A 20,314-nucleotide genomic window follows, 5' to 3' on the forward strand; every position below is an offset into this window, starting at 1 on the left:
ACGGGATTTCCCATCCGGCTAATGGAAAATGGGAAGAATAACTTACTCAAATTTGCAAAATCCTTTTAAAGCCTTTTAGAAGATGCGAGGGACGCTCTTTTCAAGCCCTGGTCATCTTTTTTTCAAGAAAAAGGTAAAGCAAAGATATGTCTTTCGATTTTTGTAGTTCGATGCTCATCGCGACATATTCAAATATGCAAATAAGATCAAAACGTGTATGAGTATCAATAAACAAATTAAATAAAATTAAAAGAAATAGGCAGATTGACCTAGAAAATACTTTTTCAGACTTTTAGGGTCCATTTGGTTCTCTAAGGCTCCTTCTCGGTTCGGCAACACCTTTGCGTAGGTTTGAGGATTCTTGCAATTGCTTTGACCACACTTCCACGTAGGTACGACAATTTAGGGCAGGGTTACAGGAAGCGCCTAGCTAAAAGGGGAAGCGCGGAACGTCGCGCTTCCGAAGCGTGGGGGGAAGCGTCCCCCTTTTTTGGGAAGCACGTCCCCCTTTTTTGGGAAGCGCGCTTCCCTTTAATGGGGGACGCGTTTCCCTTTAATGGGGGACGCACTTCCCTTTAATGGGAAGCGCGCTTCCCCCTCGCTTCCCCTGTTTTTTTCAATTTTTTTGTATTTTTTATTTTTTATTTTTATTTTTTTCGCTTCCCCCTCGCTTCCGAGACGCTTCCTATGTCGCTTCCGAGACGCTTCCTAGGTCGCTTCCGAGACACTTCCCGAATCGCTCCTAAGTGGTCCCACGCTTCCCCGCTTCCTAAAATTTTGAAAGTACCTCGCTTCCCGCTCCCGCTTCCCGTATCGCTTCCCGCTCCCGCTTCCTCAACTGGCAACCATGGTTTAGGGATCATACCAAGAGAGGGCTAGAGTGCAGGTAAGGCTTGGATATGAGTTCTCTATAGGGCCCACACTCAGACGTGATTTGTAGATGTTCTAGGCTCTAAGGGGCTATCCCTATTTATAATAATTTTGCATGGGATGAATCCAGGGTTTTCTAGACTTTAATCCAAACCTAATGGATATGTTCTTATCCTCATGATGATAGGACTCATTCGGAAAGAGTCTCACATAAAATGCACAGGAGTCTGAGTCCAATTGGGACACACCTCCTTGGAGGATTATCTGCGCACTCAAAGGAACTAGACGACAGACCAAAGTGTTGTCCCAGGTTGGACCGCACAGTGATGTGTCGTCCCAGGGTAGGACAGCCCAAGTAGGACAGTCTGGTCAATGGACAACAGACACTCTGTCATCCTGCCAGTGGATGGCAGACAGGGTCTGCCGTCCAGCTAGTGGATGGTAGACATGGTGTGCCATCTGGCTAGTCCAGCCAGTGGATGGCAGACATGGTCTGCCGTTTGGCTAGTGGATGGTAGACATGGTCTGCCATCTGGCTCGTGGATGGCAGACAAGGTTTGTCGTCCGAGTAGTGGATGGCAGGCATGGTCTGCCATCCGGCCAGTGGATGGCAAACATGGTTTGCCGTGCGGCTAGTCGATTCTGTCCGTCTGGCCATCGTCAGGCTGCAGGACGGGATTTTCCATCTGGTCAATGGCAAAATGGAAATTCTTTTAGGTTTTTCTATGATTTTCGGATTTGAAAGAAAATTGGGTGTCTACAATTACATTATATATAGGCTTATAACTTGGAAGACAAATCTGTCGTTACTGGCTAAGTATTTTCTATAGTTGACAACCAAAAAACTCAGGCAAAAATTGTTTTAAGACAGAGCGATAAGTAACTTCCTGACCTAGTGGGGAACCATGTACGCAAATGTCCATTCAAAAAGGCATTTGTTACATCTGTTTGGTTTATTTAAACAATTTTTCATTTTCATATTGAGTTTGGCCATTAAGATGTTTAGTGTTTTTGACATGTTTGATACATGGGTTATTATGTATGCTCAGTAAGTTCGATTTTTTAATAGTAGTGACTCATGATAATTTTTTGATAGGTATGACTCACTGGGCACATGGTTTGATTTAATTTTCTTTAGCATTGTACATTTTTATGTTGAAAACATTCACCTTCACTATCATCCCAAAACAAAGGAGATGAACTACTGTCCTCTGATGACCTCATGGGATGTTTGTCTCACAGGAACTTTTTGCTATTAAGATCCCTACATACAAATGAAACCTCATTCTGTGTCCTCTGAATCATTTTTTCCAGCAAATCTGAAATCTTTCCTACATTGTCATGAATATTAGATGATAAGAGATCAGTTTATCGTGCAGATCCGATGAAATTATGCTATAGTTACTGTGTGTAAGGTTTTCTCTATACATCTTACAACTGTTTTTCTTATCATGATTCTGACTGATTATTTGATCTTCTTATAATAGTCTGGCTGGTGTCTTCTTTGAAACTTATATTATAGTTTGGTGTTAGTTATTGATTCAATATATTGAAGTGTTACTATCCTACTTAGTGGAGTCAGGGTTGTTTTCTCACTAAACCTGAAAAAACTCGTTAGCAGCTTCCAGAAGAGGCCTGAACTCATTTTCTCACTATGTGCAGGCACTTGATGTTATAAGGGGTAAAAATGGCTTGCTTCTTATGGATTCACATTTAGAAGGAAAATTTTCACCCGAGGAAGGAATGGAAATAGTCAACCTTGCTTCATGTTGTCTACAGTATGAGCCCAAGGAAAGGCCTAATTCATCAGATCTTGTCACAGCACTGACACCTTTGCAGTCCAAAAAAGATGTAAACCATTTTCTTTTGCTACAATTGATTGTTTAAGTCGTAACCTGTCAATTTCTGGCTTCTATAATTCAGTTATTTCTTGTAAATATACAATTGATTGTATATCATATGGCATCAGAATAGAAAATTTTTAACAATATCTTGACATCTTTAACCATAGGAGATGCTAAGAGCATTCTTATGACTTTATACTAGGTACAGTTTCATTCCTATGGGCTTTGCTTTTCCAGAACTAGGATTTTTTTTTCTTTTTCTGAAAAGTACTTGCTGCATTCCATTTCACCAAAATCCCTTCATGTTACTGTAAAAGGCAAGACAAGGTCATGATGTTTTGAAATTTAGTAAATTGGTGAACTTGGTAACTTTCAAATGTACTGTGTGTGTGTGTGTGTGTGTGTGTGTGTGTGTGTGTGTGTGTGTGTGTGTGTGTGTGTGTGTGTGTGTGCAGACATGCAAGCACACATTTTGACACAGCTGGGCAAGACAAGGTCATGATGTTTTGAAATTTAGTAAATTGGTGAACTTGGTAACTTTCAAATGTAATGTGTGTGTGTGTGTGTGTGTGTGTGTGTGCAGACATGCAAGCACACATTTTGACACAGCTGAGGTTAAAAATAAATCATGACATCTGTTTGTTGTTACCTGTAAGTCTAACAATATTAAGTTCTTATCTATGCTTTGCTTTTTTTTTTTTTAAATTTCAAATGTATCCTGGACAACTGGCAGAACAATGCAGAAACTTAACAAATCTTGGTTATATCCGGGGTTATCTTGCTCTAGAGCAATGCAAACTTTTTATGCTCAAAGTTTACACTAACCAGGATCTTCTAAAACAAAAGAATGCCAGTATGTACCCATTGTCAAAAATATCATTGCATTTGAGTTTTTTATTATATTATGGCATTTTTGTATGTGTCAGGAGATTATCCTATGCGGTCCTGAAAACCTATAAAAACAGAAAATAGAAGATACGTTTGCATCTTCTTTCCCCCTAAATCCTCATTTTTTCTGTTATTGTCATCTCTTTCTTGAGATATTTCGTACATAAAGGTGGCTCGTATGGAAATTTTCTTAGGTGTTTCTTGTTTATGAAGTACCATAGAACCTATGCATGATTGTCAAATTCTGGCTTCTATAATTCAGTTAATTCCCATAAAGAATATACTATATGGCAGTGTGTTGATATTTTCTTGTTAGAAAAATGAGATGCTTTCATTTTACCGGTGTGCTGATCATGTAGAGCTGGATCATTGAGAGTCTTTGCTTTTCTTATGATTGAATCAATAAATAATTGAAGCTTCCATATGCTGATGAGAACAGGTACCCTCTCATGTCCTTTTGGGTACTACAAAACATGAGGAACCCTCGTCTTCTCCACAACTTTCTCTACAACTTTCTCTTTCTCCATTAGGTGAGGCATGTGCAAGAATGGATCTTACAGCAATGCACCAAATACTTGTGACAACGCACTACAAAGACGATGAGGGGACCAATGAGGTAAAGGGTGGATTGGTTTTAAACTTGAAGTGGGAAGCCAAAGCTGCAATAGTCTGTTCATTTTGCTTACATGGAATATTTGCCATGCAGCTGTCATTCCAGGAGTGGACTCAGCAGATGAGAGATATACTTGAAGCTAGAAAACGTGGTGATGTTGCATTCCGTGAAAAAAATTTCAAAGCCGCTATTGACTATTATTCTCAAGTAGGTTTTGGTTTTGTTTGTATATTGGGCATCCATTCTAGTGTTAGTAAGCCTGCCTTGAGAACTGTGGCACTCGACTATGAAGTCTGGGATTCTTAACCAGGTTGAGATGGTCAAATTGATATCTTTTTCATAGTTGAGTCGGCAAATTCTGTTGTGAAACTTGTCCAAGTTCATTATTTACTTCACTTCAATGATAGTCTGAAGGATGTTTGAGGCTCTAGAGTAAACCCATTTATTTACTTGCTCAGTGTTTCAACTTAGGTAATGAATATTGCCTTGATTTAAAAACCTTTACATAATCTTGTATGGACCCGATTTTTTCAGTTCTCTTCAACTAGCATTTGTTGAGAAACTAAACCTTTTGCCTTTTTTTTCAATGTTCTTTCCTCTTTGTATTCAGTTGATAATTTTCGATAATGCTTTATTTTTTCACTTAATTATATTTGAGTTTTAGAACTGTAAGGTCTTCCCCTATAAAACCTAAATATGTGTATTAGGTTCTCTCGAGGATACCTGCAGCACAAAACTGTTGCAAAATCTAGATTGCATCCATTTTGTTGCCCAACTTGGTTCATTAGGTCCAACTATACATCCACGCACCTATTTGAATAATGCACATGCACTTGCTGGATAACCATTTATGAGCACATTAGGCCCCATAAAGTTCTTTTAGATATTAACTGGTCAAGGCATGTTTCTAAATTGCAGTTTATAAACTTGGGAACGATGGTGTCTCCAACCGTTTATGCTAGACGCAGCTTGTCGCATTTGCTGTGCGATCAACCTGACGAGGCCCTCCGAGATGCAATGCAGGCACAATGTGTTCACCCGGAATGGCCAACAGCATTTTACATGCAAGCTGCAGCTCTCACAAACCTTGACATGCACAATGATGCTTCTGATATGTTGAAAGAAGCCGCTGCATTAGAAAAGAAGCAAAAAGGAAGATAATATGCACCATATATATACCGTTAGAGTGGTTGTTGTTGTTCTGCTGCAATGTCAATGAAGAGTCAAGAGGCTCCTTTCTTCGCACTCTGTTTGGGAGGGGAAAACATCAACGGATCCAAGAGCTGGTCCAATCAGCTGCCTCTCTTGTAAAATGGTAGCCAGTCATCGAGCTGTTGTTACATTGTGTAATATAATCATTTCTTTGTTATATACCATTGTTTTGTTGTATTTTATGATTTCATTTTTGTTCCCTCATAACAAGTGACTTGCCCAGTTGAGTGTCGTCCCAAGATGGGTATGTGTAGCCAACTCTTTTCAAGCAGCCTGATTTGTTCTCTGCATCATGGTTTTGTAATGCCTGTAAACCAGATGGATTTTAATTGTATTGGGTTAAGCTGCTGTGGATGGTGTAAATCCCATCATTAACTAGACATAATGGTATTATTGTTTTGGATCTATCAAGAACTTTAATAATTGATCATGAAGGGTGGGGCTGAAACTGAACTCGGTTGATATGGTTTTGTGAGGGGGAGCCGCAAGTCTGCCCTCCCTGCTGTCCTTAATTTTGTTTCAGTGATGGTTATGTATGGACCTTTGTAATGTAAGATAGCTGGACTGGTTAGAGTCGCACCATGTTCTTGGGCTCAGATCCCATTCGGGGGGTAATCCCCTAGCTTTACATAAAATGAAAAAAAAAAAGAACCTGGTAATGGAACTTAGTCAGGGTCATTACAGAGAAGCCATAATGCTTGTTAATGACTAGGGTGGTGCCAAGTCTACTTCTGCGTGCAAATAGTTCTGAAAAGCGGATCAGGTCATCCCGACCCTTATGAACCACCATGACTGCTGGATTGCTTATGTTTCAGACTGACTACATATGCTTCGGAGCAGTTCCCGCTTTAAATGAACGGCATCTAAGATCCAAGGTTAATTCAAGGTGGTAGGTTGCCGTTCATCATATAAACGGATGGCATCGGATGGGCCTCTGACAGTAATACGTTCAAAGCTACCACTGACCTGATCTGATCCCATAGATATGTTGGTTATTTCTAGAAATTTAAACATCAAGCATAACCTAAACATTATATGGTTGAAGGGTGAAGACGCTAATTGGGCAACTACTAGAGGGCAAGAGGCTCCAAAGGAGACGCTGATACGTGGTAGGCTAGGCCCCACCCACGTATGATTTCAGAACCAGTTGTGCCACCAAGAGCCTCTGGACCGTTGATACCAATTGGTTGCAGATATAAAACCAAACCTAGGTTTTATGTGTCTCCCATGCATTTTCATCTTGGCCGTCATTAGATTGATACGAAAGCAATAAAATACACATCTCCCCCCACCCCCTAAATATAGTCGATATAAACCGGCTAGATACCACAATAAAATCTCAATATTTTTGTTAACAATGACAATATCATGCTATTTTGAAAGTATCTTGATATTTCAGTCATTTAAAACGGTGGCTAAAATGTCACACTTTTCATGATATTTTCAAAATATCGCCGATATATTCGTCACTATTAGCTGCAGTAAGGTTCACTCCGTAATACACAGACCACCAAGTGCACTTTCAATAAAGCAAAGCCGTTTATAGCATAAAAAAAATGAGCGAACATTTTTGGTAGGAGCTGTTAGTTCACGTCACCTTGTGTTGGGACGTTGCAAGTTCAAATTTCAATGGTATGATGTATAACTGGTGGGGTCTGTCTAACCCCAGCTTGCCTATAAAAATATCTTTTTCTCCATAGACAGTTGTTGCAGCAGGTCTTCCTTGCTCCTCCATAGCAGTCGACAGACACAACCATGGCATCAGCGACAGTGTCTGGCACCATGATCAGCAGCACATCTTTGTTGCGCCTGGCAGCCTACGACTGCCCTCCGGTCGCTCCCAAGCGTGAGCCAAGCTCTCTTTGAGCTCAAGGCCGGGCGTGGCTGGGTCACAGTGATGGCCACTTACAAGTTCACCCTGGTCACACCAAGTGGTACGCAAGTGTTTGACTGCCTGGACGATGATTACGTTCTTGACCGTGCTGAGCAAGGCATCAACCTCCCTTACTCATGCTGTGCTCGGTCGTGCTCAGGTGCAACATGATTGCACAAATATTTGTGCATTAAGCACCTGATCACCCTCCATCTTGGGGACAGGCCTGTCAGTTGTGGGAAACGAGGGCAATCAAATGCCTAATGCACAAATTTTATGCCATGTGATTGCACCCGATCCAGACTCCTCTTCATACGCCCGCATTGTTAAAAGTGGCAGCGTCGACCAATCAGACGACAGCTTCCTTGATGACGACCAGATGGATCAGGGATTCGTGCTCACTTGTGTTGCGTACCCAACGTCTGATGTGACCATTGAAACCCACAAAGAGGAGACCCTCACATCCTAAGCCTTCATTATCAGCTTACACAAATGCTTGTTAGATGTTGCCTTTTGTATCTTAATTTGGTTTAAACTATTTGTTGTGATGTACATTTGGATCTAATTTGGCTTGAACACATCATTGTGGTAATTTTGCTTAGCACCTTGAGGGCTTGTTTAAGATTGGATGAAATGAACCAACAGAACTAAACACAACATTGGTTCTCTGGTTCTGTTCATTTTGATGGGAGAAGAAACCCTAATCAATGAAAAAAAAACCTAATAAAAAAGAGAATCCTAATCAATAAAATCAAACAAAAACCTAAATAATGAAAATCAAACAAAAACCCCAAATTCAAGAAAACCCTCAATTATAAAAACCTAAAAATGCCTTGGAAAGAAATTTAGTTCAAACAGAAATAAAAGAAGAAGAAGAAAGAAAGAAGAAAATAGGAAAAAAAAGAAAGAAGGAAAGATGAAGAAAGAAAAGGAAAAACCTTGCCGGCATCATCCTTGGCATCGGTGACCCCGTGGCTGCAAGGAGAGAGAGAGGTAATATAATCATGAATTATATTATACATGAAAAAATGTAATAGATTATGAACTTCTATTAACAGCTGTCTGCAACACTTTATTGTCACGTATAACTTGGCTTCCTTGCAAGTTTGCAACCTCTACGTAAGATGTGATATGTCAAAACACATTTTTTTTAATGTTTTGAAATCATCAACATCATCCGTTGCGCAAGCAATGGGTCCCACCACAAAGTGATGATGTCATCACTACAATAAAATAGAGGAACAGTGACGGCTTATCCTCCGTCACTGTTGAGTTTTAGTTATAAACCGTCACTAAACAGTAAAATAAGGGTTCAACCGTCTTTTCGTATGCGAGGTCCATCCCGACCCACCTCTCGCATCCTCAGCTGCGTTGGGGTTTACGACCTACTCTGATCTCTTTTTCTTTAAAGGCTGTCTGATATCTTTTTTTTTGCCTTGCTCATCCTCTCTTTCTTGCCTCACTCTCTCCCTAGACTCACTCATTCCTCGCACATCTCTCGTTCATCCTCTCTTGCCCTCGCTCAACTCTAATCATCCTCACTACAGAGATCAACCACAAGCAAAGAAGGATTCCGGTCACCGAGGTTAGGGCTAACTCCATACTCACCCTCATTCTCTATATCTGAAAACCACCTTTCTGATCATCCAAATGCATGAAAATCGCTCAATAGGCACTCTAAATTGTTGAAGAAGCAACTCTCCAATCATCCTCAAGAAAGCAAGCAACAGTCCGATTATTAAGGAAGCATCTCACGCACACACTCCTCTCTTGCTCAGGTTAGGGTTGACTCCATCTTATACTTGATCTGCAAGAGATTTCATTGTAGTTAGGGTTTTAGTTTAGGTGAAATTTGTTTGTTTATGATTTTGATCTTTCATTTTATAAATATTTCATGATGTTTGCTTATATCCTTGTCTTCTTCAATATTTTTTTTTTTAAATACAAGGGTCTTTTCACTCCTTTTCATTTTCTCCTAAACATTCATGATCTAAATTTGTAGGTCTATGTTGTTCGTGACCAGAAATCATTGTCTCTAGTTTGTTTGCTTAATAAAGCGTGATATGTTTTTTTTTTCAGAAAATGAAAAACTTCAGACATCATTACCTCTTTCTTGCCTCACTCTCGCCCTAGTCTCACGCCGCATTCTCTTCCCTCGATCAGGTCTGATCATCCTCAACGTAGAGGCCTCTGTTGCGTTCATCCTCAGCTCGTGATCATTCAAGATCATCCTTAAGCAAGGAACCATACAGATCATCCTCGCTCAAGATAATCCTTAATCAAGGAATCATACAGTTTGTTCTTTCTGGCTTCGGTTAGTATTTTCACTTTGATAGCTGAAGTATTTTGTTTTTATTGGTTGAATATTGCGTGCATTGCTATATTTGATTGAATTATGTGGGTCCTGTTACAACTTTTGATGCAGTTTTCTCTTCAGTTCTTCCGAGCAATGCATTCTTTTTCTTTATTCTCGTCGAATTTACCGAGTTTTGTTTCTGTTCAGCGAGTAATGCCATAGTGTATATGCTACATATATGCATATATATGCTATGGCATATCTACCCATTCCAAATATACTATCCCTAACTATTTACTTGCAAGAGACCTCAACTTTGCCTCTTTTGTAGTCGTTGCAGCTAGAAACTATGCCAAAGAGAGAAAAATATACTAGGATTGTTTAGAAATCTATGCTCTTTCTCTTGAAAGGACTTTCCCTTCCATGGGAATGAAACAAACATGCCTTTAGTGGCTTTGACAACCCTTGCGTATGCTCATAATTAATTGTATCATTTTTTCTCATTTTTTGGTAATAACTGAGAAGCGTTTGTGTACACTTATTACAGATACTGATTTCTATAACAGATAGAAGTTTGATTCATGAAAAAAGGTATGCTGAACTATGAGTAAATTTTTCTTCTAATATTAATCTTTATGTATATATTAATTAATATGACAATATGATATTTTTCTTTTCATAGGTAGACCGATAAGTATTTACAAGGAGTAAAAGACTTTATGGATTTTGTCAAACCAAACAACGCTGTGGTTAAAGAAAAAATGAGATGTCCATGTGTGTAATGCAATGATTGCTTATATCAAACTGTGGATGATGTTATAGATCATATTGTATGCAATAGATTCTGTCCAAGCTACACCCGATGGATCTTTCACGGAGAAGCCACATCTTCTACTCATGCTACAAACACTAATTCAGCTGCATGTATTCCAGATGATATGCATGAATTACTAAATGATGCATTCAGAATATCAAGTTCAGATGTTGGATATGGTGAAGACATGGAAGAATATATGGATACATGTAATGTAGATGTTGAACAAGAACTATATTTGAGGTGTACGAAGTTTTCAAAGTTATCTTTTCTCATTAGATTGTTTCATATAAAATGTCTTTGAGGATGGAGTAACAAATCGTTCACCATGTTATTAGAATTGTTGAAAGATGCACTACCAGAGGGTGAAAAGTTGCCAAAGGATTATTATGATACAAAGAAGCTTATTAGACTTAGGCTTTAGTTATAACAAAATAGATGCATGCCCAAATGATTGCATGCTATTTTGGAAGGAGTCTGCTGATGAAAATTCATGTGATGTTTGTAGTGCTTCAAGGTGGAAGTTTGATGAACATCAATCTAATAAAGGTGCAATAGATTGTTCAAAAATGGTTCATAGATTTCCTGCTAAAGTGCTACTTCATTTTCCTCTGCTACCAAGGCTTAAAAGGTTATTCATGTCATCAAAAAATGCATCTTACATGAGATGGCACGATGAAGGTTGCACCAAAGATATCAATCTGAGGCATCCCACTGATTCACGAGCTTGGAAGTCATTTAATGAAAAAAATCCATCCTTCGCTTCTGATCTCACATTGTGTTAGCAGCATATGGATTTAATCCATTTAGAAAAATGAGTACAACTCACATTACATGGCCGATTGTTACTATTCCATGTAACTTGCCACCGTGGATGTGTATGAATCAGTCGTACATAGTCCTTTCATTGCTCATTCCTAGTCCATCTAGTCCTGGTAATGACATAGATATTTACTTGCAGCCCCTTATTGATGAGTTGAATGAATTGTGGAATATGGAGTAGAGGTATAAGACGCTTCAAGAAAAGATAACTTTCAAATGTATGCAGCTCTATTATGGACGATCAATGATTTTTCTACATATGCTAACTTATCAGGATGGAGTGCAAGGGGTAAATTGGCTTGTCCTTTTTGTCAGAAGAACACTTGTTTTAAGTACTTGTGGCATAGTAAAAGGTTCTGTTACATGTGACATCATCATTTTTTGCCAATGGATCATAAGTTTCGACAAAATAAGTATTCTTTTGATGGCAACACTGAAATGCGATATGCTTCTTTCGTGTCACATCAATATATTTTCTGAAGTGAAGAATATCACAAATAAATTTGGAAAAATTGCTAGTTGAGAAAAAAACAAGACTTTGTTTTACAACTGGAAGAAAAGGAGCATCTTCTTTGAGTTACCATATTGGAAGTACAATTTATTATGACATAACCTAGATATGATGCATATTGAGAAAAATGTGTGCGACAACATCCTAGGCACATTGTTGAACTTAGAAGAAAAAACAAAAGACTAGGTGAGAGCTAGACAAGACTTGCAAGATATGAATATAAGACACTCACTTCATCCAATATTTGTTGATAATTCCAATAGAGCACGTTTGCCCTTGCATGTGTTTTAGTGAGAGGAATGCTTTTTGCAAGGTGTTAAAGAATATGAAATCTCCAGATGGCTATGCAGCAAATATTTCAAGATGTGTGCAAATGTGTGCATGAGAAGAAACATAAAATTTCAGGACTCAAGAGCCATGATTTTCACATATTAATGCATCAATTTCTGCCACTAGCGATACGTAGATCATTACCAAGGAATGTGAGTGCAATACTGATTCGTCTATGCAGGTTTTTTAAAAAATTATGCTCAAAAGTTGGGCGAGAACAAGAGTTGAAACAACTAGAAGGACAAATGCATGTAATGCTTTGTGAACTTGAAAAAAAAATTTCCACCATCATTTTTTGATATTATGATACATTTGCTTGTTCACTTGGCCAATGAAGTGTTGTTAGGATGGCCTGTATAATATCGTTGGATGTATCCTATCGAGCGGTAAGAATTAATAAATTTTATTAGTTTTGCTGTTCTTAATTGCATCATTTAATTGTTTTTAATTTTCTATGCAAATCTTCATAGCTACCTTCTCACGCTTAAGTCCTACATGCGTAATAGAAGTCATCTAGAAGGTTCTATTGTTGAAGGATATATAGCTGAAGAATGCATGACATTTTGCTCAAGGTATTTAGAAGGTATTGAAACATGCTTTAATCAATCCTCAAGAAATGAAGATGGTGTGTATGAAGTTGACGAAGGAACATCTACGTTGCTGAAGAAAGGATGTGTTTTAAGAAAGTCTAAGCCAATACCCTTAGATGATATCGAGTTAAAGCAAACACATTGTTATGTGTTATTTAATTGTGACTCAATCATCATTTTACTAACTTATTCTTATTTTGTTAATTGATTACTACTAATTTATGGTTATATCATATTAATGTTGTTTTAGGCAACACTATGCTTTATTAAGAATGACATATCATCATAAAAGTCGACATGAACTTGAACGAATGCATCAAGAAGAATTTGAAGATTGGTTTAGAAAGCATGTAAGTTATTTATCGATTTCTGTCAATTAGTGAAATATTTATTAAACAAAATGTTGACTATTTGACATTTTCTTTTCCTAATAGGTTTATTACCTGCGTTCAATGGGTAGGAAACTGTCACAGGGACTCGCCCAACTGGGTGCTGCACCCGCGTCGATGCGACGCAGGTGCGGCACCCGGTGCAGTCAACCTGACCTTGGGTGCGTTGACCGCACCTAGGGTCATTTATGTCCAACTTTTGGAGTTTATATATTTCACAGGGACTCTTCAATTGGGTGCCGCACCCGTGTCACACCCGCACCCGATGCGGTCAACCTGACAAAATCCCATTTTGTCAAGATCCGAACCAAAAAAACATCAAAAAATAAGGAAAACACATAAAAACTCAAGACATTAAGCTAAAAATCAAAGAAAACCACCATAAACCGATCAACGAGCGACCGATCCAGTCGATAAACGATTGAGAAAACTATAGACGAAAAAAAAGGATGAAAAATATGGAGAGAAAGAAGCAATACCTCCAAGAGGTCTCCCCAAGAAGCCTCCTCTCCTATGCGTCCCTCACTTTGCTACGTTTCTTGAGAAGGAAAGAGAGAAAGAGGCAGAGAAACGAGCGTACGTAGAATTTATGAGGGGAGGAAACCCTGGGGGAATCATTCTTCCTTCTTCCCTTGCCTTTATCAATATTTCCCGGACTTCATGCCTCGGGTTAACCGGATCACATTCCTTTCCTTCACGTCCGTCTTTTTCAATATTTTCGTAACTTATTTAGTTTTCCCTCTCTCTCTTATTAGATGTGAATGTAATGTCTTTTTCCTTTACGCATTAATTGTCGTGCTTGCATGTTTTCAATTTAAAATATATTATAAATTAATTTTAAAGACACATATTTCTAACTTCCTTTCATAATATAAAATTTTAATATAAACCCCCATTACCTAAAGCCGTGCACTAAACTGTAATATCTTTGTGGAATGAAAATTAATTTTTAAGAACAAAATGAGCAAGGAAAAATTAAGGAGTGAAATAGATGAGTTCCAAGTAGTGAAAATTTTCAATAGTGGAATGGAATGGACCATCGTCATCTTTGGATGGATTATCTAAGTAGTTTTGGTTAACAAAATCAGTGGATCAAATGCAAGCCAATATACTAACCGGTCCAATGGGTTAAAGGTAGTACCAATTTTTTGGAAGCAGGAAATTTATTATAATGGCCTTGCTAACTAGATTAATAATTTGGTTAAGGCATACATGATAACTCTATAATCCTCCGACTTCCAAACTATTTGATATTCATCCAAAGAATTTGTCAGGATTTTTGCCTTATTAGGGATTTTGTCGGGACTTCATATATATATATATTTTTATATTCTTGCCGCACCCCCGCACCCGGGTTTTTTGAAAGTGCCGCACCCCCACCCCCACCCCCGCCCCCGCCCACGCCCCGCACCCGCACTCGCACCCGCACCCGCACCCATGTGACATAGGTAGGAAAGTAACTGAAGAAATCAAATGGCTATCACAAGGTCTGCAGCTAGTGGCAAAGAAATGTAAAGGTTTTCTTATAAATGGATTCAGGTTCCATACCAAAGGTAGAGACAAAATGAAGAAATACACAAAATAGTGGTGTTGTTGTAAGTGCAAGAACATTGAGTTATTCCAGTGCTAAGGATAAAAATCCGACTGACCGAGACATGATTTACTGTGGTGTTTTGAAAGATATCATTGAAATAAAATATTATAGAGAGCTAAAGTTTGTCCTATTCAAGTGCAAATGGTTTGATGTTCTTGGATAAAAAAACAAAGGCATTAAAAAGGATGAGTTTGGATTCACATTGGTCATTTCTAAATTTAGATGCAAGAATGAACCTTTTATAGTTGCATCTCAGGCAAAGCTAATGTTTTATGCGCAAGACCCTATTGATCAAGATTGGCTAGTAGTTATCAACATAGTGCCTATAGATTTGTATGATTTGGTGTCACACTTGCCTATTGAGGATGAACTCATCCTAGAAAATGATGATATGTACCAAAAAAGTACATTAGGTGATTCATTAATCAATTGTTTTAGATGATTGGGTTAGAATAGACATGCCTGAAACTGAAATTGACATGCCTGCTGAAGAAAGAGAAGAGTTAGATGATGATGAGGATGGTGGTGGTGGTAGTTTTAAAATATGAAGGCCCTTGATTCATGTGATTGGTATGTTATAATTAGTCATTTTTGTTATTACTAGTATTTTGAAATGCTATGTTTAAAATTTCAGTTTTGTTCTTCGTAATAGTTGTCAATTTCTTAAAATGCTTTCTTAGTTTGGGTGAATTTGATGCTCTTCATTCTTAATGTACTTGAACCTTATATGATGAACATAACCAAGCAATATGCAAGTTGGAGTAAATTCATTTGTAGCTTAAAATTTAGAAAGAGAATTTTGCTTGTTTAGACTTTAGAAAGAGAAATGTGAAATGGTGCCACATTTGCCTTCTTCTCTTCCCTCTGAAGTTGGACTATGCAAATCAAATTTGCTTGTTTAAATTTGGATCATTATTTTGAAATTCTACACCAGTCACTGAAGTAGTCCTAGTATCAGTTCGGTTCATTCATTGCTTTATTGCACTATTCTGCTAGGGCTTTCCATTGCATGACTTTTATTTTAATCTGTCTCAACAACCAATATACTTGAAAGGTACTACCTTTAGTGGAGCAACACTGAGACATGAGACCTTCAAAGCATTTTGTGGGTTTATCATAGGAGACAGGAGACCTGCTAGTTGTGTTCGTTCGACAACATTTGCAAAGAAACCATTCTTTCTTTGTCGATCTTTTTTGTTTTTCAATTATATTATGATTTCTGTGCTGGTTCTTTGTTATTTACCATTGAAAAATTTATCAACGGATTCGTGACCATGGCGATATGGTTAAAACACTATGGTTGCAATTATTGATAATTAATCTTGTGCACAAAGTGAACTGTATTTTTTTTTATGGGAACCCTTGTTCTTGGGAATGTTGTTTTAAGGGTTTTCTGTTAAAACAATAGGAATCTTTAATGCATCTCTTATATGGTTGTATGTTTCTGAATTTGTGATGTTTTACCTTCACTGGAAGCACTTGCAGGTTTCTTTGTCTCATTTTGGATTGCTGCAGTTATGATAAAGTCGAATGATATTCTACGGAAGCAAACAACACTTAAGGTACTTTCCTTTCTGGTCTTTTTTGGTTTTCTGTTGTGATACATGTCAGAAAGATGTGGCAGTTGTGAGTAATGAGCCAAATAGCTCAAGCTCATTTATTTTTAAACTAGCCAAGCTCAAGTTCCATCATCTGTAAGTGCAATGTAAGTGCACACTTTAAGTTTGGTGCTACACCTGATCACCCTTCATCTTTGGAATATAGCTTGTTAGCTGTAGGGCCCAGTAGCAGATAGTGAGTGATCAAGTTCAGCAACAGGCTTAAAGTGTGCAATCATATTGCACATGATCTCAATTCATCTCTGAAACATGGGAGGTCCTTTCTATACGCATATTCTAGAAGATGACATAAGAGTATCATCCTTGCATATATATATATATATATATATATATATATGAAAATGTGTAGGTGCATGATCACTTTCAAACATGACCAGCGCGCGGAGCATCCATCGTGCGCGTGATGAACGCTCCGCTCAAGGTTCTGCTAAATAACACCTTTAGCAGTGACGACTTTTGTCGCCGCTAAAAGTACCTTTAGTGGCGACTTTTGTCACTGCTAAAGGTGTTATTTGGCAGAACCTTGCGCGCAGCATCCATCGCGCACGTGGTGGATGCTCCACGCAAGGCTCCTCCAAATAACACCTTTAGCAGTGACAAAAGTCGGCACTAAAGGTACCCTTAATGACGACTTTTGTTGCCGCTGAGACTTTTAGCGGCAACTTTTGTACAAGGGTCAGTTTGCTGCATATGGATTCAGTTCGTGTGGTTCCTCCTAACTCAGGGCTGAGAGATCCCAATGGGAGTGCAATTGGTGGTGATAAATTTCTAAAGGAAATGACTGACATGATGATAAGGGATGACAAGGTAAATGACGCAGTCTAGAATTGAAGATTTCATACTTCGATGCTGCTTGTTGCTCTTTTCTTTCTTTGTGTTTGTAGACTAGAAACATTCATGTAAACCTAGTGATGATGTGTTAATTACAATCATGATAGTGTCATGCATGAGATACAGTAATTTCATTAGTTTGGGCCTAATAAGACTCTGTCCAGGCACCAAACTAATACCTAGTTCTACAACCATCATCTGGCTTTTGTGCATGCAGTATACAATTCTAGCTCTTTAGTTGGCTTACTATCAAATATTATCGTAATTCATTCAACTAAATCATTGTTTTTCTTTTCTTTTTGCTGGCTACTCATATGTCGTCACAATCTTGTACAAGTGATCTGATCCTATGAAATGTCTGCTTTGTTGATTTCTTGGTTAAGTGAGTTTTCAAGTGTTGTACACTTGATACACATGAATATATAATTTAAAAAATTGTTTGCCCACAACTGTTTGGAAGGAGTTAAACAAAACATATTCAAGGATGAGAATGCTCACTACCTTTTTTTCATGAGTCCAAATGGAAATATATATGGCATAACGTAATTTATTTGGGTTCTGAATCTCTTAAATTGGTTTGTCCACATTTGAATGGCATTCTTTCTGCACTCAATGCTTATTATATTCTTGTGTCGAGTTTGTATACCTTTTGTTCTTGGGGTGGCACATTGAGCTGCAATTTCAACTTTGTTCATTCAGGACATGGATAGAAGCCCAGATGAGAACATAAAATTTGTTGAGATGGATTTAGGCGAAATCTGGGGAATCCCAAAGAGCAGGATAATCTGTTCAGGTGCATATCTTGAAAAAATCTGAGAAGATGTTCTCAACACACTGAAGGTCCTTACTGCCTCTTCCAAAGCTGGACCGTGCACAATCCCGTCCGCTATCAACTTCATTCACCAATCTCAGCCCGCGAGCTTGCAACTGACATTTTAAGTTTTCATTCACAACAGCACACAGAGCAGACCACAATACTTCATGTGTGCGTGCTTGCGGACATGCATGTGTCCATGTTAGTCACATTGATTAATCAATTGATTTTCTTTTAAGACGAAAGTCCTCGTGTGTTTGTGCGAGTGGTCATGTGTTCTATTTATGTAAATATATTTGTCTATTTATATAAATATATTAACAGAAATATAAGATATATCAATAAAGTTGATTTTTTATTTTTTGTGTGAATTAATTTTTGTGATTAACAAATGAACTAACAAGATTTGTGTGAATTAATTTTTTTTTCTCTTTGAAATCTGTAAATCTGAGCTGCACAAATGTGATATACACGATTGGGTTTATTAAAATCTTACTATTAAATTATTCGATTCCACGGAAAGCTTAAAAATCAAACTACAAAAGATTTTTTCAAATAATCAAAGCTCAATGAAACATATTTTTCCAAAAAATGCAAACACGTTTAATTATATAATAAATAGACCATGGTAAACCAGATTTGCGAAAAACACAATCCAGGTAGCTAGGCTAGCTAGGCTAGCTAGCTGACAGAAGACACAATCACTCACAACATTATAAAATCAGTAGATCGCAAAACCTTAAGACCAAAATCCAAAAGAAAAAGAAAAAGAGTAGATGAATCAAGAAATAAGAAAGCACCCCACTGAACCTACTAATAAAGGCACTAGTAAACAAAGTACCGAAGTCCGAACACCTCTTTTCAACCAGAGAAGCAGAGGTGGACAAAATGGAGACTCCACTGTGCATGAAAAGGGAGTACACAGTACACTAACATCTAATCCTACATCATCATCATACACAGACGACGCTATATCATATGATCTGTTGCTTCCGTTAGCATGTCAGTTAATCGATCTAATGTTCCTCCTGTTAGCAGCTCATCTGTTGCCTTTGGGAGAGGTACACGAGATGCCAGGTGAGGCCCATGAGGGTTAGCATGTTGAGGAGGGACGAATGGTTGTTTAGATTCTTCAGCCTCCTGTTCATCTTCACCAGCCGTGACTTCGCGGCCTGATCTTGCTGTAAATCTACCCTGCGCGTCGTGGTGGTGGTCGCCGTCACGGTGGCGCCGTCCGCAGCGGCGCTAGTGATAGTGGTGGTGGTCGGTTCGGCCTGATCCATGTCTGATATGTCTCGCCCTCTTCCCTCTTCCTTTTCCAACTTCAATCTCTCATACATTACCTGCAAAAGACCAGCAAAGCAAAGATGATCACTATAGAAGATAATCACTCTCGACGATGGAATGCACGTTCCAGCTGAACTGTTAGAGCTCACCTTGGTAGCGCGGGGCTCCAAGTACAGCATATTAACCAGCACGAATCCAAGCGACACAAGCAAATTATATGCTTGAAATTTATCGGCTCCGCTCGCCGACACCCACCCAAGAGTAAAGAATTGTGTGAGGAAAGAGATTCCGATCCCGTAAGTCATTGTTCGAAAGTACACCGGGTAAATCTTGCTCTGCACCACCCCAAACTGTTGCCTAGGCAAAGGCCTTGCAAGAACATGACTAGACACGAAAGTCACCCAGAAGCACGTTCCATACACCACCGAAAATGCTAGTGAATGCAGCAATGACAACAACGAACCCAATGTCTCCTGCGCAATGACATACATTCCAGCATCATATATAACGTCCTTGCCTCTCTGAATTATGTCTGTAAGGTTTCTTCTTCCATCGTCTATTACACCCTTTGCAACTCCCATGGCTTCTTGAACCTTCTTCCCGGCTTCGCCGTAAGCCTCTTGAACCTTCTCCCCAGCATGGCTGTAGGCATCCTGAGCCTTCTGCTTCACCTCTTGAACCTTCTCCGCTGCATGGCAATAAGCATCCTGAGCCGTCTCCTTCGCTTCTAGGGCCGTCTCATGCGCTGTTTCTGATACACCGGGACCAATTTTCTTAGCACCACTCGTGACGGCATCGTCTGCACTGTCCTTCACCTTCTTCGCTTTGTCCACAACGCTCTCGACCACTTCTTCTGCTTTCTCCTTCACATCTTCAGCCACCTTCTTACCGGTGACTTTCGCTTTCTCGGCAAGGTTTTCGCCGGCATGCACAGCCTTCCCTACAGTCTCTTTCGTCGATGCTTCCGTATGAGAAACGAGGAAAAACAAACATAAAATTTCACGCATTAAATTCCATTTAGAAACATGAGTTAATTCCGAAAAAAACACATAGATGATTTGAGCACATAGCCAGGTATTATGATGCCTTTCTTAAGGTGGAAATAATTTAAAAAACC

At 38.7% G+C, this 20,314-nt stretch overlaps 1 protein-coding gene, 1 long non-coding RNA gene and 1 pseudogene across 2 annotated transcripts in view; all 3 read left to right on the forward strand.

Moving 5' to 3' along the window:
- The window catches only part of LOC149838320 (serine/threonine-protein kinase BSK1-like), a 122,631-nt gene extending 116,785 nt beyond the window's left edge, over positions 1–5,846 (forward strand). Inside the window, exons 6-9 of the mRNA XM_090006515.1 lie at positions 2,533–2,721; positions 4,042–4,218; positions 4,309–4,422; positions 5,134–5,846. Coding sequence (XP_089862641.1) covers positions 2,533–2,721; positions 4,042–4,218; positions 4,309–4,422; positions 5,134–5,376 — 723 coding nt within the window. The 3' untranslated portion in view covers positions 5,377–5,846. The remainder of the gene's footprint in view (positions 1–2,532; positions 2,722–4,041; positions 4,219–4,308; positions 4,423–5,133) is intronic.
- A 1,336-nt stretch (positions 5,847–7,182) lies between these two features.
- Positions 7,183–7,913, forward strand: LOC149838321 (ferredoxin-2-like; annotated as a pseudogene).
- A 1,485-nt stretch (positions 7,914–9,398) lies between these two features.
- On the forward strand, positions 9,399–18,565 carry LOC149838322 (uncharacterized). The gene is made up of 3 exons (XR_016432177.1): positions 9,399–9,614; positions 16,132–16,208; positions 17,796–18,565. It is a non-coding gene; the product is annotated as an uncharacterized LOC149838322 (long non-coding RNA).
- Positions 18,566–20,314: the final 1,749 nt, after the last annotated feature.

Source organism: Nuphar pumila, chromosome 5 (genome assembly GCF_984573655.1).
Source record: "Nuphar pumila chromosome 5, dmNupPumi1.hap1.1, whole genome shotgun sequence".
NCBI classification, from domain to species: Eukaryota; Viridiplantae; Streptophyta; class Magnoliopsida; order Nymphaeales; family Nymphaeaceae; genus Nuphar; species Nuphar pumila.